At 42.8% G+C, this 25,569-nt stretch overlaps 1 protein-coding gene across 1 annotated transcript; it reads left to right on the plus strand.

Moving 5' to 3' along the window:
* The first annotated feature begins 199 nt into the window (after nucleotides 1-199).
* LOC135107762 (uncharacterized protein K02A2.6-like) lies at nucleotides 200-3,007 on the plus strand. Its single transcript, XM_064018096.1, has one exon. The coding sequence runs from the start codon at nucleotides 200-202 to the stop codon at nucleotides 3,005-3,007; it is 2,808 nt and encodes a 935-aa protein (XP_063874166.1).
* Nucleotides 3,008-25,569: the final 22,562 nt, after the last annotated feature.

The raw sequence follows: 25,569 nt of genomic DNA on the forward strand, positions 1-25,569 counted from the left end.
CCGGCTTCCCTCACCACTCACTGCCGACAGTGCAAGCAGTGGAAGCGCGTGATCGACCGCCGAGCCTGCCCAGCCGCCTGCCAAGCCCGCCACGATACCATTCCCGCCACACGAGGAGCACATACGACGGCTAGAGGAGTGGCTACTACAACACTTCTCGGCCTCCGCCTTCAACACCACAAGGAGCCCGCTGCCCGTGATGGACGGCGAGCCTCACCACATCCACCTGGCACCCAACGCTGTCCCCTACGCCTGCCACACGCCCGCCTCGGTGCCGAAACACTGGGAGGACGAGGTGAAAGCCCAGCTTGAAGACGACGTACGGCGAGGCGTCATCGAGCCCGTCCCAGCAGGGGAACCCACGGAGTGGTGTGCCCGCATGGTTGTGGTAGCAAAGAAATCAGGGCAACCGCGGCGCACCGTCGATTACCAGCGCCTCAACGCCGCATGCCGCAGAGAGACACACCACACCCCCGCCCCCTTCGACATGGTGTCTAGTGTCCCCAAACATTGCTTCAAGACAGTGGCTGACGCTTATTGGGGGTACCACCAAGTCAGGCTGGACGAGGAGAGTCGAAGTCTCACCACCTTCATCACCCCATGGGGGAGGTTCAGGTACCTCTGGACCCCCATGGGCCACTGTTCTGCTGGCGACGCATACACAAAGCGCTTCGATGACGCCATCCAAGGCATCGTGAGGAAGCACAAGTGTGTCGACGACACCCTCCTCTATGACAGCAACATCGAAGACGCATTCTGGCACACGCACGAGTTTCTGGCGACCTGTGCAGCCAAGGGGATTACTTTGAAGCCTGAAAAATTCCAGTTCGCACGGAGGGAGGTGGATTTCGTGGGTTTTCGCCTCGGCTGGGAGGAGTACAAACCCACATACGAGCGCCTAGCGGCAATCAAAAGCTTCAGGATGCCTGACAAGCCCTCCATCTCAGACATCAGGTCGTGGTACGGGTTTGCCAATCAACTTGCCCCATTCCTCGCCACAGCCCCAATCATGAACGCCTTCAGGGAGCTCCTGAGGAAGCCGTGCGGAAAGACTGTGTACTGGGACGAGCACCTGCAGGAGAAATTTTGCCGCGCTCAGGACACCATATGCCAGCTTGCAAAGGACGGCCTGGCATATTACGACAAAACCCGCCCCACAGTTGCCCTCACAGACTGGAGCAGGGAGGGCATTGGATTCATTATCCTGCAGCAGTTCTGCCACTGCTCGTCTGCTGCCGCTCCCTTCTGCTGCAGGGCGGGCTGGCGTCTGGCCCTGTGCGGAAGCCGCCACCTCACGGCCGCCGAGACTGGTTACGCCGCGGTAGAGGGGGAAACCTTGGCTGTGGTGTGGTGCCTCCAGAAAGACCGGCTGTTCTTGTTGGGGTGCCCGAACCTCACCATCGTCACCGACCACCGCCCTCTCACCAAGCTGCTGGGGGACAGGGCCCTCACAGAAGTCATCAACCCACGACTCTTCCGGCTCAAGGAGCGAACGCTACAGTACCGCTTTCAAGTCAAATATCTGCCAGGAAAAAGGAACGCCGCAGCCGACTTCCTGTCCAGGTACCCAGCCCTCAGAAGCCCCACCACAGACACCGACGCCAACCTGGATGAGGACCTCACCGAGGCAGTAGCAGCCGTGGTCATCGCCACAGCCAAACACGAGGGTCACGTTCTCGACGAGTCAGCGGTGAGAAAATCTGCAGCCGACGACCCTGTCTACCAACTACTACTGGCCAAAGTGTTGGCCGCGGACTGGCACCCGCACAAGGCGCAAGAAGTGGCCTGCCTGCGCCCGTTCTATGGCGTGAGGGACCGGTTGGCAGTCTCTCAAGACCTTGTCACATACACCTTTGACCAGGGTTATGTGCGACTCGTGATTAATGAGCCCCTCCGCCCACAGGTAGCAGCAAACTTACACGCTGGTCACCAAGGGCTAGATTCCATGCTGCGGAGGGCAAGGCAATGTGTATACTGGCCCGGGTTGGAAGGGGACCTGCAGCACTACCGGGCGTCGTGCACGTCATGCGAGACGCACGCTCCCTCTCAGCCCTCAGAAACACTCGTCATCACGCCGCCCCCAGAGTACCCATTCCAATCCACAGTGGCGGACATGTTTCAGCATGAGGGGCACACCTACATGGTCTACGCTGACAGGCTCACTGGATGGCTAGAACTCGCCCATTTCCCACACGGTGCTACATTTAATAAAATCAAAAGTCAAATGAGGCAGTACTTCACGCGATGGGGCGCCCCGGAACAGCTGTCCACTGATGGGGGGCCGAACCTGGCGAGCGAGGAAATGTCGGAATTCCTCAAGAAGTGGGGTGTCATTGCACGCCTGTCCTCAGCACAGCACCCACAGTCAAACGGGCGGGCCGAAGCAGCGGTCAAGACGGCCAAAAGAATCATCAGAGCCAACACATGTAGCGGGGGCTCATTGGACACGGACAGAACCTCCCTCGCTGTGCTGCAGTATCTTAACACCCCGCTGCGATCTGTCAACAAGTCCCCCGCCCAACTTGCCACCGGAAGGCAGCTGCGTGATGGCGTGCCAACGGCCCGACGACATTACAAGGTGGACAGCCACTGGGGAAGGACGCTGCGTGAGAGAGAAGTGAAAATGGGGGAGGAAGGCAACACCCTGATGGCAACCTGCACACCCAGACAGCTCCGGCCCCTGTCCCCCGGCACACGAGTAAGAATGCTGAACCAGGCCTCGGGCACGTGGGACCGCACGGGTTTGATCGTGGAGGCGCTGCCCTACAGGCAGTACACCGTAAGGCTTGATGGTAGCGGCCGAATAAGCCTCAGGAACAAGAAGCATCTGCGGCCCGTCGCTGAGTCAACCCCACCGCCCGCACCGCCAACCCTGCGCCCACCAACCCCGCCGGCCGCTCAACCAACCACGACACCCGCACAAGTCTCAACCCCCACCCAACCTCAGCTACGCCCCGCACCCAGGAGGCAGGTGCGGCGACCGGGGTGGCTGAGCGACTATGTGTAACACACACACACACACACACACACACACACGCACATACGCAGACAGACCTCAGGCCGGGTAAACCCATCGTTCTTCTAATTTGTATTTTGTATTATTATTTTCAAAGGTATTGTTCTCTTTTTGTTCCTCACCCGTACGTGTATACTTACCTCCATTCCAAGTTTTAGTTCGTTCCCCTCCCGTGCCGTCGTAGCCCGTTATGCTCATACACATATCAGATTAATGTGTTGCAGGCACACATTTATCTTACGGGGGATATTGGATATATTATTATTTGTACGTGGTGTACGATATGTTTTCCCGGCGGCAAGCCAAGCACTGCTTGTCGCCAAGAGTGTATCCTCAGTTCCGGGCCGAGCTCAATAAAGGAGAGATGTGTGTCCCTGTGTCTCGCTCCCCTGCCTAGCTATCTTACAAAAAGCTTTTGATTCCACCCTGTCTAGAAGAGCAGTATGAGTCGAACCCCCCCCCCAGACACGTGAAGCATACTCCATACATGGACAGATAAGGCACTTGTACAGAGTTAGCAGCTGGGGGCGGGTGAGAAAAACTGGTGGAAACGTCTCAGAACACCTAACTTTATAGAAGCTGTTTTAGCTAGAGATGAGATGTGAAGTTTCCAGTTCAAATTATAAGTAAAGGACAGACCAAGGATGTTCAGTGTAGAAGAGGGGGACAGTTAAGTGTCATTGAAGAAGAGGGGATAGTTGTTTGGAAGGTTGTGTCGAGTTGATAGATGGAGGAATTGAGTTTTTGAGGCATTGAACAATACCAAGTTTGCTCTGCCCCAATCAGAAATTTTAGAAAGATCAGAAGTCAAGCGTTCTGTGGCATCCCTGCATGAAATGTTTACCTCCTGAAGGGTTGGACGTCTGAAAAGACGTGGAAAAGTGCAGGGTGGTATCATCAGCGTAGGAGTGGATAGGACAAGAAGTTTGGTTTAGAAGATCATTAATGAATAATAAGAAGAGAGTGGGTGACAGGACAGAACCCTGAGGAACACCACTGTTAATAGATTTAGGAGAAGAACAGTGACCGTCTACCACAGCAGCAATAGAATGATCAGAAAGGAAACTTGAAATGAAGTTACAGAGAGAAGGATAGAAGCTGTAAGAGGGTAGTTTGGAAATCAAAGCTTTGTGCCAGACTCTATCAAAAACTTTTGATATGTCCAAGGCAACAGCAAAAATTTCACCAAAATCTCTAAAAGAGGATGATCAAGACTCAGTAAGGAAAGCCAGAAGATCACCAGTAGAGTGGCCTTGACGAAACCCATACTGGTGATCAGGTAGAAGGTTGTGAAGTGATAGATGTTTAAGAATCTTCCTGTTGAGGATAGATTCAAAAACTTTAGATAGGCAGGAAATTAAAGCAATACGATGGTAGTTTGAGGGATTAGAATGGTCACCCTTTTTAGGAACAGGTTGAATATAGGCAAACTTCCAACAAGAAGGAAAGGTAGATGTTGACAGACAGAGCTGAAAGAGTTTGACTAGGCAAGGTGCAAGCACGGAGGCACAGTTTCGGAGAACAATAGGAGGGACCCCATCAGGTCCATAAGCCTTCCGAGGGTTTAGGCCAGCAAGGGCATGGAAAACATCATTGCGAAGAATTTTAATACGTGGCATGAAGTAGTCAGAGGGTGGAGGAGAGGGAGGAACAAGCCCAGAATCGTCCAAGGTAGGGTTTTTAGCAAAGGTTTGAGCAAAGAGTTCAGCTTTAGAAATAGATGTGATAGCAGTGGTGCCATCTGGTTGAAACAGAGGAGGGAAAGAAGAAGAAGCAAAGTTATTGGGGATATTTTTGGCTAGATGCCAGAAGTCATGAGGGGAGTTAGATCTTGAGAGGTTTTGATACTCCGTTAATGAAGGAGTTTTTGGCTAGTTGGAAAACAGACTTGGCATGGTTCTGGGCAGAAATATAAAGTGCATGAGATTCTGGTGATGGAAGGCCTAAGTACCTTTTGTGGGCCACCTCTATCATGTATAGCACGAGAACAAGCTGTGTTAAACCAAGGTTTAGAAGGTTTAGGACGAGAAAAAGAGTGAGAAATGTACGCCTCCATGCCAGACACTATCACCTCTCTTATGCACTCAGCACACAAAGACGGGTCTCTGACACGGAAGCAGTAGTCATTCCAAGAAAAATCAGCAAAATACCTCCTCAGGTCCCCCCAACTAGCAGAGGCAAAGCGCCAGAGGCACCTTCACTTAGGGGAATCCTGAGGAGGGATTGGAGCAATAGGACAAGATACAGATATGAGATTGTGATCGGAGGAGCCCAATGGAGAAGAAAGGGTGATAGCATAAACAGGATTAGAGGTCAGGAAAAGGTCAAGAATGTTGGGCGTATCTCCAAGACGGTCAGGAATATGAGTAGGGTGTTGCACCAATTGCTCTAGGTCGTGGAGGATAGCAAAGTTGAAGGCTAGTTCACCAGGATGGTCAGTGAAGGGAGAGGAAAGCCAAAGCTGGTGGTGAACATTGAAGTCTCCAAGAATGGAGATCTCTGCAAAAGGAAAGAGGGTCAGAATGTGCTCCACTTTGGAAGTTAAGTAGTCAAAGAATTTCTTATAGTCAGAGGAGTTAGGTGAGAGGTATACAGCACAGATAAATTTAGTTTGAGAGTGACTCTGTAGTCGTAGCCAGATGGTGGAAAACTCGGAAGATTCAAGAGCGTGGGCACAAGAGCAGGTTAAGTCACTGCGCACATAAATGCAGCATCCAGCTTTGGATTGAAAATGAGGATAGAGAAAGTAGGAGGGAACAGAAAAGGGGCTACTGTCAGTTGCCTCAGACACCTGAGTTTCAGTGAAGAAAAGAAGATGAGATTTAGAAGAGGAGAGGTGGTGTTCTACAGATTGAAAATTAGATCTTAGACTGCGAATGTTGCAGAAGTTAATGAAGAAAAAGTTGAGGGGGGGTGTCAAGACACTTAGGGTCGTCGACAGAAAGGCAGTCCGACCTGGGGACATTTATGGTCCCCTCCCCAGATGGGGACTCCGAGGCTGGTGTAGGAATTGCCATGATGATTTTAAAATTTTTGAGTGAAGGATGTGTGTGTTATTAGGTGCTTGTAGTTTTGTGTGGAGGAAGAGAGTTGTCTTTAGAGGGCAGGCTGTGACTGCCCCCTTGTGTTGTGAGACACAAAGAGAAACGTTCAGTGAGGTCACAGCTGGGTTTAATGATAAGTTCACAGCACCCCCTGAACAGTGCTTTAGACCTCACTGGGAGTAATTATCGTTTCAGCAGGTGTCTACTGCCTCCTGCTGCCAGGTGGGAGCGCAATGTTGCCAACAAGGTCACCATTCCCAGGAACTGAGGAAGACAATGAATTATATGGAAAAATGCAAGGAAGGAAAATGGTTTTTATGGAGGGGATGATCAGTGACCTCATTGTGATGGTTCAGTCAATGGCAGCAGGTCCGGATGTGGGCTGTTCATCTGCGACAACATTTCTGCCAATCACTACACTGACACTGAGGTTTCCAGGCAGCTCCCTGCACACATGTCCTCCACTAGGACAGAACTGTATGCTGTTCTGGAGGCGCTCCATATTGTGGCTCCTCTCCATAAGGATGTATTCTTCTTTGTTGAGTCAGGCTGCACTGTATGCTCTCCAATCTACCTCCCCCATGGACTGTGATCTAGTTGATAAATGTCTTGATCTCATCCACACCCTAGAAGGTGCTGGTGCCACGGTTCACTTCATCTGGATACCCTCTCATGTGGGTATCCCGCTTAATGAAGAGGCAGACCGCCTTGCTCAATGTGCCCTTCAGGACAACACAGTGGACCCTGGTGCTGAGTACACTCTGGGGTATGTTAAGAGTAGCATTAAGGACTTTGTACATAGTAGCATTAGTGATCAGTTGGAGCTTTGTTGCCATAGGGGCAGTGGCAGTAGTCTTCACTATGTATGTGTCTCCCAGAGCTGTGCTTACACCTATAGGAGACTGTTAAACTCTGAGCCATCCTTGCTAGCAATGTGTATTAGGCGAGTAGGACAGGGAATAAAACGTGTGAGTCCTAAGACAGCTGGAGCAGAACTAAAGTGTACCACACCTGCTATTTATTTCATTGGCTTCGACACAGATTAAAAATACACAGTGTGAAACCCCAAAACCCCGAACATCTGAGTAACTCAATTGAACCCCGAATAAACCCACCAACGTATCATTATGTTTCGGACCCAACACCCCCACTGAAACTAATGATGGGTATATACAATACAACACACATTAAATCAATACACACTCCTGTTTTAACTATCTACACACCCATAATAACTTTACTGAAATCACAAAGCTTTACTTTAGGTACAGGTTTAGTGAACATATCAGCAATATTTTGATCAGATGGTACATAGTTAAGTTGCACTACACCTCTCTGAACCTCTATCCTAATAAAATGGTATCTAATATCTATGTGCTTTGATCTCTGATGCTGGACAGGGTTTTCAACTAATTTTATGGCACCTTGGTTATCACAGTGTATAGTACAGCTGTTTATCGAAGTACTTCCTGTCATATCTTCCAGTAATTGCAATAAAAACTTTGCCTCTTGAGTAGCGGCAGACAAGGCCATATACTCAGCTTCACAAGTAGACAGAGCAACTGTTCTCTGTTTTCTAGTCTTCCAAGAGATTAATGGACCCCCACTGGAAAGTTGGAAGCTATACCCGGTAATACTTCTGCGATCTTGTGCATTAGCCCAGTCAGCATCACAATACCCAATCAAATTCAGTGACTCATCTGACTTTTTAAAAGTCAAACATTGATCAATGGTACCTTTCAAATATCTTAATACATGCTTGGCCATAGTGAGATGAGAAGTAGTTGGATTAGTCATATTCTGAGACAATTTAGTTACAATAAAGCACAAATCAGGTCTAGTACATGTCATTACATAGATCAGACTTCCAACTAATCCTCTATACATATTGATATCAGCCAGTTTTGATTCACTAGAACTAATACATACTTTGTTCACATCCATGTTACAAGGAGTATAGGCAGGTTTACAATGTTGCATACCAAATTTCTCAAGGATCTTTTCCACATATTTAGTTTGATTCATTTTAATTACATTATCATCACACACAAACTGTATACCTAGATACCAGGAAATTTTGCCTAGATCTTTCATCCTAAATTTATCACCCAGACTTTCCTTCATGTTCTTCAATTTTGCATCACTGCTGGCCGCAATTATTATGTCATCAACCCAAACTAATACATTGGTTACCTCATCATCAGTAATTCTGGTATAAAGACATGGGTCAGCAAATGACTGAGTTAAACTTAGGTCAACCAAATATGAGTGCAACAGTGAACTCCAATTTCTACCACTTTGTTTGAGACCATACAAGGATTTCTTTAATTTGTACACCAACTTCTCGCCACCATTACCCTCCACACAGAAACCCTTGGGTTGTTCAATATAAATTTCACAATCAATAGGTGCATTTAAGTAGGCAGTTTTTACATCCATTTGATGAACAACCAGGTCATGTTGTACAGCCAACTGCATTAAAGTTCTTACAGATGTGATCCTAGTAGTTGGGGAAAATGTTTCGTGATAATCTATACCTGCCTCCTGAGAGTAACCCCTAGCAACAAAACGAGCCTTGTACCTTGTCTCATTGTTAGGGTTAAACTTCAGGTCATATACCCACCTACTTCCCACAGCTTTTCTACCTTCAGGCAAAGTAGTAAGCTCAAAAGTCTCATTATCCTTTAGAGCATTCATTTCCAATTCCATAGCTTCTCGCCATTTATCAGAATCAGGAGATGCAATAGCATCTTGATATGTATAAGGTACACTGGCTAGTTTATAGCAATAGTCAACAGTACAATTCACAATACTATCCAAAGCCTCATCCATTTCATCACCAACAATACAGTCACCAAAATATATGGGTTTACGTTTTACTCTTTCTGACCGCCTTAAACACACACTGTCCTCTGTTTGGTTACCAACTTCTGGGCTAGCTTCAGTGTCAGTACTACGTGTTGTAGTCCAGTCACATTCACTACCCCATGCTACATCTGAACTTACATCTACGCTATGCCTGGTAAATTTGACACATCCAACTTTCCTTACTGTACCAGTCTTTGGAAAATATACAAGGTATGCTGGACTAGACTTATCATAGCCTACAAAAATTCCATCCTCACTTCTGGCATCAAGTTTTTTCTTCTGTTGTACATAGGCATAACATACAGAACCAAAAATGTGCATATTACTAATATTTGGCTTTTTACCTGCAAAAGCCTCGAATGGAGTCTTCTTAATCCTAAGGTTATAACATCTGTTTCTAATGTAAGCAGAGGCCATAACGGCATACGTCCACAGAAACTTTGGCAGACCAGACTCTATTAGTAAACATCTGGCCATTTCAAAAAGAGTACGCCAGCCTCTTTCAGCGGTACCATTTTGGTGAGGTGAGTAGGGAGAAGACATTTCATGCTTGATTTTATTTTCCACGAGTAAATCTGCGAATGCATTAGAAGTAAATTCCGTACCTTCATCACTTCTGAGACATTTCACTGAGCCATAGGGAGAAATGTCTGCTATGAAATGCTTAGTTGCCTGTAAGGTGTCACACTTATATTTGAGGAAGTATATCATGATAAGACCGGAGTAATCATCAACAAAACTGAGTGCATACTTAAAACCGTCCTTGGCAACAGGATCAATGGGACCAGCTAGGTCACAGTGTACCATATCTAGTTTAGCTTTTGAACGCTCATCAGCTTGTCTGTTTCTAAACTGAGTCATTTTCCCTTTAACACAAATGCCACAATCAAAGTCCTTTTTGTCACTAATTTTCATCCCATTCACTACACCTTCAAGTTTCAAAATATCACTCACATTACAATGACCGAGAATTTCATGCCACTGTCTCAATGTATAGGACGCCCTATTTGAACACACAGTATTGTTTAAGAAATACAGTCTACCATGCTTAACTATGTCAAACTTTGTACCGTTTGTAGATGTTAACTCTGCAGAATTTGGTTTAAACTCGATTGATGCACCCTTCTCAGTGGCAGCTTGAACCGAGAAAATATCTTGCTTGAAGGAAGGTACATAGAGAGCATTTTCCAGAATTGTTGTATGAACATTACCACAAGAGTCTACAAGGGTAACACAGGCATCACCCTTCTTTTTAACCAGATTATTTGTTCTACTACCATCAGCTAGTTCAATAAAATGTCTCTCAGGATCAAATTGCTTGTCAAAACACACAAATTTGGAGTCATCATTGATTATATGAGTAGTTGCACCACAGTCCACCATTAACTTGTTAACCACAACACATGATTCAGTCTCTGATCTCCGAAGCCCCACTTTAAACACAAAACTGTGGCTCTGACTGTCATAATCATCACTATAATCTTTTACGTTCCTGGCAGAGTCTTTACCACTGTTACCCCCCGAACTCTTCCAACAAAACTTCGTATCGTGGGAGTTATTCCTGCAGTTCTCACACCATCTTCTTAAAGTCTGGTTCGGTCTAGAGACACGGCAGTCGACCGATTTGTGACCCTGAAGACCGCACTTGAAACACGTACCACTGAATTTACGAGACTCTATCCTCATCACTCTGTCACTGTCACTTTTGTCGCCGCATGACTTCTCTGTCTCCTCGAAACTTCTGAGAGACACCTTGAACTCAGCAAATGTCAATGCCTTTTCTCTTTGTGTAATTACAGTCATAAATGGCTTGAATTCCGTAGGTAAACCCTTAAGCACCATTGCCACCAACAAGCTGTCACTAATAGTTTCACCAGACGTTTTAAGTGCAGTTGCCGCCGTCTCGGCTCGAATCACACAGACCCGCAGTGGAAGCGTGCTGGGCCCATAACCTGTTAAACTCTGAGCCATCCTTGCTAGCAATGTGTATTAGGCGAGTAGGACAGGGAATAAAACGTGTGAGTCCTAAGACAGCTGGAGCAGAACTAAAGTGTACCACACCTGCTATTTATTTCATTGGCTTCGACACAGATTAAAAATACACAGTGTGAAACCCCAAAACCCCGAACATCTGAGTAACTCAATTGAACCCCGAATAAACCCACCAACGTATCATTATGTTTCGGACCCAACAGAGACACACTGCATCACATGATAGGGTGGCAATGAGGCTCAGATTAGGCTATAAATACTTCTGGGAAGTCAGTGCTTCTCCTGGCGTGTGCTGTGTGCTGTGTGCTACACCAAGGGGACACACTCTGCGTCATTATGTCACAGAATGTCCTCTCATTGCTAAATTTAGGCTGCAAGGTCAACATGACTTGTATACCCTCACTGACCATTTCTTGGACGCAGCCACTCTCAGGGATATACTCAAGGAATATCCTACATTTGCTCCCAGACTATAAGATATTTATGCAATAAGGTGTGCAATATCTGTATTTTTTTATTTACTTATATTCTTGTAATGTATACTATATTTTTATATTTTTGATACTCTACCCTTAAGTCTCTGCCCAGGAGGTGGGTGGCAAGGTCCGTCCACCTCCTTTATTGTATTTCATTATTAATGCAACAATAAGTGTATCAATCAATCAAGAAATTGTGAAAGTGATCAAGCAAAAGGAATCAATGGTAAGGGACACAGTGGACAAAAATAAATGTATTGTTATATATAGATTAAAATAGGAAACTGAGCCAATAAAATATAAGAGGGAAAAGAACAAAAAAAAGTTAGCAGAGGACGTTGCAAGAAATATACAGAGAGAAGGGAAGGACTGGATAAGTGAAATTGAGAAAATGCATAGACTGGGGAAGTATACAGAAGGAGAAGAACGACTACTGAAAGTAAAATTTAGGGCACAAACAACAGCCATGGAAGTGATATCGTATGCGTGGAAACTGGACAAGATAGAACAATACAGGAAAGTTTGGATAAAGAGGGACATGAATGATTTAATGAAAGAAGCAAAGGCAAAAAACGAGAACAGAATGGAGGAAGAGAAAAAAAGTTCTATTGAAAGGTAAAAGATGAGAGGCTCAGGAAGTGGTATCTGACAAAAAAAAAAAAAAAAAAAAAAAGAATAGAAAATGTAAATAACGTATGGAAAAATCTAAAGTGGACAGTGGCATATACAAATATAAATGGTTTAATATCAACATTGCGAGAACTGAATAATCATATTAAGATAAAGCAGCCTGACATCATAGGTATTACTGAAGTTAAACTAAATGAGACAACAGAAAATATAAGAATTGGTAATAGTAATTATAATGTGTGGATAAAAAATAGAAATAATAAGAAAGAAGGAGGAGTCATGTTACTTACAAAGAAGAGTATAACAGTGGAAGATGTCGAAATGGGAGAAGGAATGGCAGAAGTAATTAGAATTAAAACAAAAAAGAAGGGAGAAGGAAGAAGAGATTTTGCAGTGGCTTATGTACCCCCAAAGACAAATGCATGGACACAAGAGAGAATATTGGTGGAGAGTAATAATATAACACATGGGTGACTTTAATTGCAAGGAGGTATGCTGGGAAGAGTGGACCACAGATGGAGGAGAAGAGTCATGGGGATTTATGCTTCTAAATTTAATAATGACAAATACTATGACCCAATGGATTGGAGAATATACAAGATTTGGGGGTAATGAAGAGGCATCAAGGCTAGATTTGTTGTTTACAAAGGAAATGGACATCATTGAAGGAATAAATTATCACTGCCCACTAGGCAAAAGTGACCATCTGTTAATTGAATTCAATATAGGCAGTGGTCCAATAGAAAATAGGAATGAAACTTACAAGAATGGGAGATATAATTACAGGAAAGCAGATTTTATCAGGTTGAGGGAATATTTTGCAAAGGCTAAATGGAAACAACGATTCACGGCAAGTAATACGCAGGAAAATTGGGATATATTCATGGAAAATTTATAATGAAGATATGTAGCCAAAGATCAAAACAGTAGATATGTACCAAAGATCAAAACAAAGGAAGTGAAAAAGAAAAAATACTGGTTTAATACGAGATGTATAATGGCAAGAAAAGAAAAAGAAACAGCATGTAATAGATGGAGAAAAAATGAGGAAGTGAGAAATGGGAAGAATTCAAGAAGGCAAGAAACGAATATATCAGAATCCTAAGAGATGAAGAACGAAATTATGAGAAAGATATAGTTAACAAATACAAAGATGAGCTGAAGTTATTCTTCAGATATGTGAATGGGAAGATGAAAAGCAAGCAAACAATAGATAAAGTAATGAAAGATAACGTTACATATGAAGATACACAGTTACAAGCACAATTAATGAACAGTCAGTATTCACCAAAGAAATCAAATTTGAAGGAGAAAGAGCATAGCACAGAGACAATGTGATGAGAGGGTTACAGGTGGACATAAGTGAAATTAAGAAGATTATGAAAGATTTGGATGTAAGTAAGGCTCAAGGACCAGATAGTGTCCAACTGGATACTTAAGGAATGTTGTAAACAACTGGCAGAAAGTATACATAATATCATAGTATGTTCTTTTAAGGAAGGAAAAATCCCTCTAGACTAGAAGAGAGCCAATATTGTGCCCATTTTTAAAGGAGATAATAAAGAAGATCCATTGAATTACAGGCCAGTGTCCCTAACAAGTGTGGTGGCAAAAATAGTGGAAAGAATAGTTAAAAACAGATGGATGAAATATTTAGAAGAAACACATACATTGACTAACAGACAATTTGGTTTCAGAAGTGGAAAACCTTGTGTCACGAATTTAGTGAGCTTTTATAGTAGAGCAACTGATATAATTCAAGAGAGAGAGGATTGGGCAGACTATGTTTATTTAGACTTAAAAAAAGCATTTGATAAGGTACCACAACAGAGACTGCTACGGAAAATTCAAAATATAGGGGGTTTGCAAGGCTGAATTGGATTACAGACTTCTTGAGGAACAGAGAAATGAGAACAGTAATAAAGGGAGAAAAATCAGAATGGTGTAGAGTTACAAGTAGAGTACCACAGGGGACAGTCTTAGCCCCAGTAATACTCTGGTGCATGTCAACGCTATGGTAAATAAGGTTGACAGTTATATAAGTCTGTTTGCAGACGATGCGAAATTATTGAAAAGAATGGAAAACAATATGGATTGTGAAATATTACAGAAAGATCTAAATAAGATATATAAATGGAGTAAGAAATGGGAAATGGAATTCAATGCAAAGAAATGCAAGGTGATGGAATTAGGAAAAAGCAAAAGGACTGACAAGTTCCTACACCATGGGAAAAGTTAAAATTAAGGAAACCAAAGAAGAAAAAGATTTGGGAATTACAATAAGTGATAATTTATCACTCGAAAAACATATAAACAAAATAGTTTGGGAAACTTATAAGTTACTAAGAAAGGTGAAAGGGGCATTTGCTTACATGAATGAAGAGATGATGAAAAAGTTGATGGAATATGTGATTCAACCAAAACTGAAATATGCCACAATTGTTTGGTCACCCCATAATAAAAAGGAAATAAAGAAAATAGAAAGGATCCAAAGAACTGCAACCAAATTGGTACCAAGTTTGAGAGATTTAACCTATGAAGAAAGATTAAGGAGATTGAAGCTTCCATAATTACAAGAGAGAAGAGAAAGAGGGGACCTGATTGCTATAGACAGAACTTTAAAGGGTAAGGATCAAGGTTCCAAAGAAGACTTATTTGTGTGGGACTCAAGAAATACAAAAGGAAATGGAGTGAAATTGAGGAAAACAGCACGTAAAAGAGATATCAAGAAATATGTTTTCCCAAATAGAAGCATAGAAATATGGAACAACTTAGATGTAACAGTGGTACAAGCAAAAAATATTCATGAATTTAAAGTTAAGCTGGATGCTTATTGATATGGAGACAGGACAGCACGAGCATAGCTCTTTTCCTGTAAAATACAACTTGGTAAATACAACTAGGTAAATACATACATACAAACACGTGACCACACCAGCTCCTCGCGCGATCTCTACTTGAATAAAACACATTTTATTAAAAAAAATAAATAATTCTGAGCGAACAAGAAGAAGAAGAATTGTCAAGGGCAATTCTTCTGCTGCAAACTGTATAAGACTCAAACTAACTGAATAAAGGGAAGTAAAGTACATTAATCGGAAAAAGAGAGTGTCTGGGCACGGAAATTCTTACGGTAAGTTTATGGCAGCAAGCGGCCATTTTTAATCGTGCATCTAGTGTTTGTTCCCTAGCTTTCTCCTCTCTCTCTCTCTCTCTCTCTCTCTCTCTCTCTCTCTCTCTCTCTCTCTCTCTCTCTCTCTCTCTCTCTCCTTGTTTATTGTCTTTTCTGTTTCATCATCCTTACTTTCTTCATTGCATTATCTCACTATACATTATGTATATATATATATATATATATATATATATATATATATATATATATATATATATATATATATATATATATATATATATATATATATATATATATTAAGGGTATAAATGGGCAGGAGATTTTCTCTGAAGCATATTTCATTAAAAGTGATGGCAAGCTCTGCATTTATTATTTTCTTCGAGGTGTTTTCTCTATACCTTAGCAGTGTCTTATATTCTTTTTCAAGACTGCTTATGGTTTGGCCGTAGCTAACCATGGATTCTAGATCCGGATTTCGGGTCCCTTGACCCTTCTTCAGTAGCTGCTGGTTGTTCTCTCTGTGGTGTTGGTGGTGAGAATGAGGTTGTCTATAAGATAAGATAATAAAGAGAGAAAAGATGGGGAGGGGAAAGTGGGGATAGTGGGAAGAATAGGGGGGTGATAAGAAGGGAATTGTAGTAGGAGAAATAGTCACTGGGGCTTGACTCTGGCGCTATTTGAATTTTTGTTTTGTTATTAGGAAGGACGTCTATTTGTAACGTGATATGTTTATGTGGCTCGGTGAGGTTGCCACTTCGGTTTCTTTCTTGATTTCTTTATGCTTGGTAGGGCTTGAAGGTCTTCTGACTGAGTGTTTAACTTCGGAAACACAAAAACCAGATATATACTGCAGATACATCGACGATATATTAATCAAAACGAAGAACCAAGCCGACACAGAAATAATAAGACAACGCCTTCAGCAAGTTTCTGGACTCGGCTTCACTATAGAAAACAGCACCAACGGCACCATGCCTTTCCTCGACATCCTCGTGAAGCAGACAGACAAGTCTTTTAATACAGAAGTATATGTCAAAGCAACGAACCCAGGACATTGCTTAAACGGAAGAAGTGAATTCCCACAAAGATACAAGGACTCTACCATCGGCGCCTACATAGAAGAGCACTTACACACTGCAGTACCTGGCAGCAAGTACACCAAGAAATAGAAAGATCAACACAGGTACTAGTAAACAACGGCTTCAGAGAAAAATACATCGAGAAACAAACCCAGAGAATCTTCGAACGTTGGTACAACAACAACAACAACAACAACAACAGCGAAAATAAAGACATAGTCATCTTCTACCGAGCGTTCTACTCCACAGCACACCAAGAGGACGAGAGAATAATAACAAGAATAATCAAGAACAACGTAAGGCCAACGGATCCTGAAAGAAGACTGAAACTTCAAATTTACTACAAAAACAAGAAAACGAGCCACCTCCTCAAGAACAGCCCCGAAACCAAGAGAGAAGATACGCAGAAGTCACATGTTGTATATAGATTTGTAACGCTCCTTTTTATTATTTCTGTGTTTCTTTGAGTCTCCCCAATAATTGTTTTCTTTTGTAGCTTGCGGTGAAGAGGAGGATAATAGTGGTAATTAAAGGTTTAGTGATTATATGAAAAAGTATATTTATAAGGCGTGTATTCGTGGGAGTGATTTAAAAGTCTTGAAACATTTGTTATAAATAGTCTTTACTTATTTCAACTGTGGTTTTCTCTAATCAGTGGTAATACGAATAATAGGATTACATCATGTTGCGTCAGCCTACCAGTAACTCATAAGGTGTCATTCCCTAGCTTATAAAATATGTTAGTAATTTAAAATTCAATTATTAACTTCAACTAATGTCCAGCCTATATGCTCACCTTGCTAGCCAATTATTCCTGCATTTTTATTTAAACTCACGGTTCAGTAAAATTATTTGTGAAAGAAGAGAGAGAGAGAACTAGCTAAGGTTCCAATAACTTCAGAGGCCTGTGGGTGCTGAGGGAGAGAGCACAGAATGGCGTCTCCCTTCCCTCTGGCAACAGGTGGGTCTCGTAGCTCTGAAATATTTATTTTTTCTTTTATTTAGAAGTGAACACATGAATCTGGCAGTACATAGCAGCACGGGGGTCTCTCCATATGTAGCATTCTTCGCAAGACAGCCACCTCGTTTCGTCACGGCGCCTCTCCTGACGGTGTAGTCTGAAGATAGTGACGTTCAGCAACTTAAGCGCATGATTAAAGACGCTAGTGTGACGTCACAGAGGAGGTACCGTGCAGTGGCGAACAGAAAACGACGTGATGAAAAGGTCTCAGTTGGGTCCTTGGTGTGGGTGAAATCAGAAACTCCGCTGCCTGGTACCTCTACCAAATTGAATGCTAAGTGGAAAGGACCATATCGAGTGAGTGAGGTAATCAGGGACGGTCAACTGTATGTAGTGGAGGACCCCTATTCTGGGAAGTTAGTACAAAGAGCAGCAGAAAAGGTGAAACCGTATGTGAGCCGGAGTGAAATTATTCCGGAGTTGGAGGAGAACTATTCAGACGGATGTGTTGAGGAGGAGGAGGAGGAGGATCAAGACCTCCCTCCCTGCCGCCGTCGACCTCCCAGACGTCTTATTGAGGAGTGCTAATGTGATGCACGAACTCAGGAGTGAGGAGAAGTGAACAGTGTTATAATGTATAGGATGTGAGGGTTAGGAATGAAGTGAGTTAAGAGCAGGAAATCCTCATCCGTCACAAGTGTTCGAAGGTCAGTGACACTGTCTCAGCCACAAATAGAGTGGGGCATTTCGGGAAAGTCGTCCCCAAATTCTCGTCGTGTCAAAACAGTTCATACCAGATGGTAGCTTATGTGTTTCAGTTCGGGGAAGTGTACCCCATTCTTGTGGGCTTTAGTTCGAGAAGTGAGGTTTCCAGGGAACGTCGTACTTGGTTACTTCCTCCTCAAGTTACAGTCATCACCTCTAACGGGTCCTAAGTTTCCCTTGAGGACGTATTACCCCAGTCTTCGTTGTAGTAAGAGGAATGATTTGTGTGAATGTTGGCGAATGTGTCGAATGCTGCGAATGTAATAAATTATTCCTTTTCTATGAGACGGGGAATAAAGAGAGTGACGGAGTTAGTCAGGTGACTTCTCCATAGATTACCCGTAGAGCAGAGGGTGACTGGGGTCCAAGTTCTCTTTTCCTGTAAGTATTCTGTATGTGAAAGGTGTTGGTACAATTTCCTACGGGAAGAAATGTACGAGTCAGGTGACTCAAGGGGTAAGTGGTTGAGTCAGTGTCAGCTGTTTAGTAGACCTTATGTATGGATAGGATAGGGAAAGTGTATAGGTAGGATTTTGCATGTATTCTTCACCGTGAGTTTAACTCTGGGAGAATGGGCGTGTGTAACGCTCCTTTTTATTATTTCTGTGTTTCTTTGAGTCTCCCCAATAATTGTTTTCTTTTGTAGCTTGCGGTGAAGAGGAGGATAATAGTGGTAATTAAAGGTTTAGTGATTATATGAAAAAGTATATTTATAAGGCGTGTATTCGTGGGAGTGATTTAAAAGTCTTGAAACATTTGTTATAAATAGTCTTTACTTATTTCAACTGTGGTTTTCTCTAATCAGTGGTAATACGAATAATAGGATTACATCATGTTGCGTCAGCCTACCAGTAACTCATAAGGTGTCATTCCCTAGCTTATAAAATATGTTAGTAATTTAAAATTCAATTATTAACTTCAACTAATGTCCAGCCTATATGCTCACCTTGCTAGCCAATTATTCCTGCATTTTTATTTAAACTCACGGTTCAGTAAAATTATTTGTGAAAGAAGAGAGAGAGAGAACTAGCTAAGGTTCCAATAACTTCAGAGGCCTGTGGGTGCTGAGGGAGAGAGCACAGAATGGCGTCTCCCTTCCCTCTGGCAACAGGTGGGTCTCGTAGCTCTGAAATATTTATTTTTTCTTTTATTTAGAAGTGAATATTACTGTGTTCATGTTTATTATTCATGTCTCTAGTGAAGATATAGTGACTGTACGTGTTGACAGAATGGCGTCTCCCTTCCCTCTGGCAACAGATAAAATAGCCGGTGTTGGTCCCACGTGGAGACAGGCCACAGAGTCTTGGGAAAGTGTTAGCCATGTAATGTTTCTTTAGTCAAATATAGTCTACTGTGAGTGTGTTGTGAGCAATATTATTGCCGTAGAGAAGTGATGGATGAAGGCTGTGACGCTATTTAGGGATATAACGGTGCCCAGAATCAATGGTACTCTTGAGGAGTTATAAAAGTAATTATTTTCTTGTGTATTCGTAGTGTTAAGTAACGGAGTATAAGTGTATATGCCATACCAGAATTTCAAGTGCCTTTTCTTTTTTTTTTCTAGATTAACTACTCGATAAAGTGTCATAGTGGGTCAGTCAACCCAAAGAATCCCATCAGTATTATTCATTTAATTATTTTTGCTATTTTTATATTTTTCGTTCCTCCTAATAAAGCCACACTGTAGGTACTGTGTGATAATTAACCTCTCCCTACCCTCTGGCCATGACGATGAAGGCGAGAACCATTACCAATCAAAAATGTTTTCTTTTTTTTCTATTGTGTGTGCGTGCTTCACCTCTTCTCTCTTCCTCTTCTTTTTTTTCTTCTTCACCGTGAAGATCTTTGCCTCGTCTCATTAGAGCTCTGATCGGACCGGTGAGGAGGAGGGAGGAGGGAGGAACCGGAGGAGGGGGGGGTGGCGTTACAGATTTACTTGCAAACAGGGAAACTACGAAGTCCTACCATCATCTCTCGACGGTTAACAATGCACTTAGCAGCAGGCGCCCCTAAAAAAACATCTAATGGAAGAACATGGCATCGCTATTACAAGAAAAACCCCAGAAGAAAGCACAGAAATAATCGATGGATGCAACGATGGAGGACGCCTAAGCATCTTAGAAGCCCTCCACATAAAAGAAAATAATCCGAAGTTAAACACTCAGTCAGAACACCTTCAAGCCCTACCAAGCATAAAGAAATCAAGAAAGAAAAACGAAGCGGCAACCTCACCGAGCCACGCGACAAAGCAGCCAATCAGCGGCTCCGCCCATAGTGCGTAGCTCGTTCTGATCCCGTGCAGGTTGCATATAAGGCGCGCAGAGAGCAAACAACAATTCCCTTCTTATCACCCCCCTATTCTTCCCACTATCCCCACTTCCCCCTCCCCACCATTTCTCTCTTTGTTATCTAGACAACCTCATTCTCACCAACACCGCAGAGAGAACAACCACCAGCTACTGAAGAAGGGTCAAGGGACCCCAAATCCGGATCTAGCATCCATGGTTAGCTACAGCCAAACCATAAGCAGTCTTGAAAAGAATACAAGACACTGCTAAGAAAATACCTTGAAGAAAATAATAAATGCAGAGCTTGCTATCACTTTTAATGATATATATATATATATATATATATATATATATATATATATATATATATATATATATATATATATATATATATATATATATATATATATATATATATATATATATATATATATATATATATATATATATATATATATACAGTGGAACTCAGTTTTTTAACTTAATTCGTTCCTGAATGCCATTCAAAATTCGAAATATTAAAAAACCGAAACTATTTACCACATAGGAATCAATGTAAAATAGATGAATCTGTTCTCAGACACCCCTCTACCATATCTTAGCGGGTAATGACCAATGCTCCCACTGCTAAGATGGCCGCTCCACAACATCTCCAGCTTAGAAATTTCTAATCCAGGAAGGATGTATTGCATGAACTTGGTGACACAGAACTCATCAAAAGATATTGTTTAGGGCATCCAGGCATTCTCTTTATCACCAATCAAGTGAGGATAGCCTTACAGAGTGACAGAGAGGAACACTCACCACCAAAATGAAGGTGATCATGACACTTAGACATCTTGCTGCTGGGAAGAGCTACTGGGAAAATGCAGTTGTGTAGTAGTGATGGCGTTGTGGGTCATAGAGAGAGCCGCAGGAGGCCCGGGATTACTCCTGAGCGCCAAACCTTGTTTGTTTACATCGAGGTTCTTCAATGGAACCATATTTAACTTATTTCAAATATTGAATTACTGTTTTACCCTATGTTTTTCCTCCAGATAGAGTACAGGCGGCAGTTTGCACTACCCTAAGCAGACAATATCAACTACAAAACCTCCAGACTCGAATACGACAACGAAAATTTCACTAGTAGTGTAAAATTGTACCTGCTACGATGGTGGGTCACGCGGTAACCTCTATCGCTGCTCTATCGCTGCAGTTTCTCCGCATGGAGTGCTGTAAGTGAGGGAAGGTTAGGACAGCTCAGTGCGCCTACCAGCCGGGTTTACGCACTAGGTGGAGGAGGGAATTGCACCAGTGGGAGGGTCAGTGCGCTATGGCGTGTCAGGCTGTCGCGTTAGATGCCATAAGTTCATTATTTTTATCCGCAAGCTATCAAAATCGTTGTCATTAAGTAGTTAGTAATTCCTCTTGCCTGTCAAGGAGTGAAAGTACAAAAATTTAAAAATAAAGATCGCAAACTAGCTTTTTATTTTTGCACATAATGTATTGACAAACAGAGAGAAATTGTGAGTGTTGAAAATCATAAACAAAATAAATTTCCGTCAGAATTAAAAAAAAAAAAAAATGTAAAAAATACTCCATGCAAAGTTTTATGAAGCAGTAGCAGAACAGCCTAAATTACATTTATCACAAAAAAAAAAAAAAAAAAACTCAACATCCATTGCCTCATTGTCTTCATGAGACTTCCCACCCAAATCCATCCCATTCACACATTCCTCATGCCACCAGCTGTCACACAATGCACACTTCATTCTCACTTTTGCTCTTGTTTCACATTGACATTTCGCACAGAGTTCGTTTATATCTTCAACGAAATCATCCGAGTCATCGCCCAAGACTGGCTCATCCGCACTGTCTGAAGAGTCCATCTCCTCGCCTTTCTGCTTTTGGGAAGCAGACAGAAGTGCCCTGAACTGTTTTTCTTCCCTTTTCCTCTTCTTCTCCTCCTCTCGTTCTTTCCTTTCTTTTTCCTTCTGCTTTTTCTTTTCCTCCATTGTTCTCTTTGCTTCAGCTTCTTATTCCTTTACCTTTTTTCTCTCCTCTCGTTTCCTTTTTCTTTCCATTTTCTCCCTCTCCTCTTTTTTTCTTTCTCTGTTTCTCTTCAATCATTTGCTGGTACTCAACACCACTGGGCTGGGATGTGGAAGGCAGGGACAGTTGGGCAGGCTGGGATGTGGAAGGCAGGGACTATGGGGCAGGCTGGAATGTGGAAGGGAGGGACTGTGGGACAGACTGGGATGTGGAAGGCAGGGACTGTGGGGCAGGCTTTGATGTGGAAGGCAGGGACTGTGGGACAGACTGGGATGTGGAAGGCAGGGACTGTGGGGCAGGCTGTAAGATATTCTCCAACAACACCTTCCATTCTTCATAGAGTGGGTCCTCCATATCGTACAGCTCCTCGTACTGCTTCATGAATTTCAGAGCTATTTCTTCCCCTAGTGAGAGGTTAAACTTTATCAGCTCAAAAATTATGGAGAATGCTGAGGGAGTGGGAGTTCCTTGTTCTGGCCTCGAGAATTTGGGTTCAGCCGCTTGTGATGCAGAAGGAAGAGAGGTTGAGGTTGCTGGGATACAGGCGGGGAGAACTGTGGTGCCAGAAGATGGTGAGTTGGGAGAAGTGACTGGAGCAGCACTGGAGAAACTGTAGCTCGATTTCAGCTTGTCGGAGTTGAGGACAACCTTAGGGTTGAAGGGATAGATCCCAGATTTTACAACTCCCTTGAAGGCAAACTTTGGCCGTGCTGTGGTGTCCCAAACTTTCTTCAGTGTGCGGGCAAACGTGCGCATGGTGACACTCTCTCCAGTCTGATACTGAAACTTTCTGATGGCTTCACTCCATGCTAGTTTGATTGCCCCAAAGAAAGCTAGATCCAGTGGCTGGATGAGGTGACTGGTGTGCACCTTTAGGCAGTAGAGGATGATGCTGTTCTTGTTACACAGGGTGCTGATTGTCAGGGAGTGATGGCTGGAATGGCCGTCCACAAACAGCACCACTGGTCGCTTTTCTCCCAATTTGGGAATGAATATGTCCTTCAAAAAGGTAAGAAACACTACCTCAATAATCCATCCATTTGGAGTTTTTTGGAAAAAAAAGCCTCTTCAAACCCTTCCAACGCATTGAAACGAGGATCCCTGGTGTAGGGGAAGATCAGCAGTGGTGGAAGGTAGTGCCCCATGGCAGAGGAGCAGGCCAACATTTGTCACCTGCTGCCATGTGCCACTTGTGATGGAGTAGACGTGTTTCGCTCCTGTCATGCTGATGATTTTCTTTGTCTTTGGACAAAGAATGTTAAAACCACTTTCATCAGCATTAAAGATTCGGTCAGGAGAGGTCAACAAAGTGGGATTGATGGTGTCCAGGTAATGTTTCATTTGCTGAAACCATTCACCTAGAGCATCCTTTCTCACAACTGCTCTCTCACACCCAAGTGGTTGTCACATTCTTTCCCGTATCTCTGGTTGCCTCTTGAAAAAAGCTTGCATCCAGTCCTTTCCAGGGTGGTTGTCTTTGAAGACGGTCTTCACTCTCCTAGCATCGAGGATGGTCTTCACCATGTCCTTGAGGTCATCTTTGGTCCGTCCAAAACCTCGTTGAGACACCTCAGTTAGCCAGTCTACCAGCTTCTTCTCCTCCTCCTTCAACAGAACTGTTTTGGAAGCAGCTTGCATAGGTCTTCTGCCCATAACCTTGTCCCTAAGAGTGGTGTAGGGGAACCCAAAAGCTTTGGACACACCATTCAGGGACATCTGTTTGGACCTCACCAGCTCCACAGCTCTCTCCACTTGTTCTTGTGTGTAGTGTTAGGTTGATGCCATTTCAGCAAAGACTGTTGAAAAGACACAGAGCAAGAATACAATTTGACATGCATGCTCGAATATAATACTTCCTCTTCCATTTTTTCCCAAAATGATTAGCCTTTCCTGTCATTTTCTGTTTTTCAAGTCAAAACTGCTTGTGCATAACAACTCGTTTATGCTTTTCACAATAACATTAAACATACTGAAAATGCAGATAGTCTAGAAAGAGAAGACAAAAATAAAGTAAGCACACTAGCCTAGTAATGCCCTACTCTGGTTGGCGCGCTACATGCAATCCCTTACTTGTTGAGACTAGACATATTTATCCTCAGCCATTTGACAGTCATGTATTGTAACAATGAATTCATTGACAAGCTATGTTAGTTTTGTATAAAAACAGGTGGCAGTGACTAACAATGGCATTCATGTGTGCTAGAGAAACAGTTAGCGGAACTCAACTTACCTCAGTTATGGTGGAAGACACAATGCCTTGTTCTCTCTGGCACACACAGAATAGTGGAAGGGCACTGGCAGGAAAACTTGAACTTCGCCCCGTCATTTTCACTCTCTGTTTGTGTTATGGGACTTAACGTGGGACTTAGTGCACAGAAACTACAGAAACTATGTATTAGTAATAAATGGCAGCTTTTGCTACATCTTGTAGTATATGAAATTAAGTAACTGTTCAAAAAACCGAATCATGGTATGGCAACTGAAGCAATCATGAATTAAATTTTTTTGTTCAAAAACCGAGTTGCTGGAAAAGGGAGACATTCGGCAACCGAGGTTCCACTATATATATATATATATATATATATATATATATATATATATATATATATATATATATATATATATATATATATATATATATATATATATATATATATATATATATATATATTCTTACTTCCTCTTGCCCATTCAATTTAAGTCTTACTCAGTATTTGGTGGAAGAGTTGTTCTAGACAATAAAGTAATCAGTGTTCATCTAGCACCACTAGTTTAATCATTAGAATTTTCAGAAGTTTTATTCATATAAGCCAGTGCAGGGTTCAGAGCAGCAAGCATGTATGCCGCCAGCCCCCCCTCACCCCTTTCTTGTACCCTTTCCCCCTTCCCCCTGCAGCAGCAGAGTGGGAGAGTTTTGGCGCACTTTATTACAATCACAACCCAGCGCTTAGACAGAACGGATGTAGTAAGGCAGGCAGTAATATCTGGCGGAGACCAGGTTTGGAATATAGTTAGGTAGGAATATAGTATAGAATATAGTCAGGTCAGTTGCTTTAAGGAGATAAGTGGTGTTATAGGAGTTGGTAACCGGGGTTGGTGCAAAGACACCTAGTCCTACAGGTGGTAACCGGGGTTAAGGTTGATTGATGTTTCAAAATTTTGGGGTATTTATCTAAAGTTGGTATCGATGCAGTTTTGTTTTGATTTAGTTTATTGTTCAATTTAGTTTTGATTTAGCTATTATTAATGTATATAAAAAATACTAGATTAGCTGCCACCAGTC

This window comes from Scylla paramamosain, chromosome 15, assembly GCF_035594125.1.
Source record: "Scylla paramamosain isolate STU-SP2022 chromosome 15, ASM3559412v1, whole genome shotgun sequence".
NCBI lineage: Eukaryota > Metazoa > Arthropoda > Malacostraca > Decapoda > Portunidae > Scylla > Scylla paramamosain.

Bases quoted from the DNA above. Each gene is read 5' to 3' on its own strand.
- LOC135107762 (XM_064018096.1), top strand. From the start codon at position 200: ATGGACGGCGAGCCTCACCACATCCACCTGGCACCCAACGCTGTCCCC.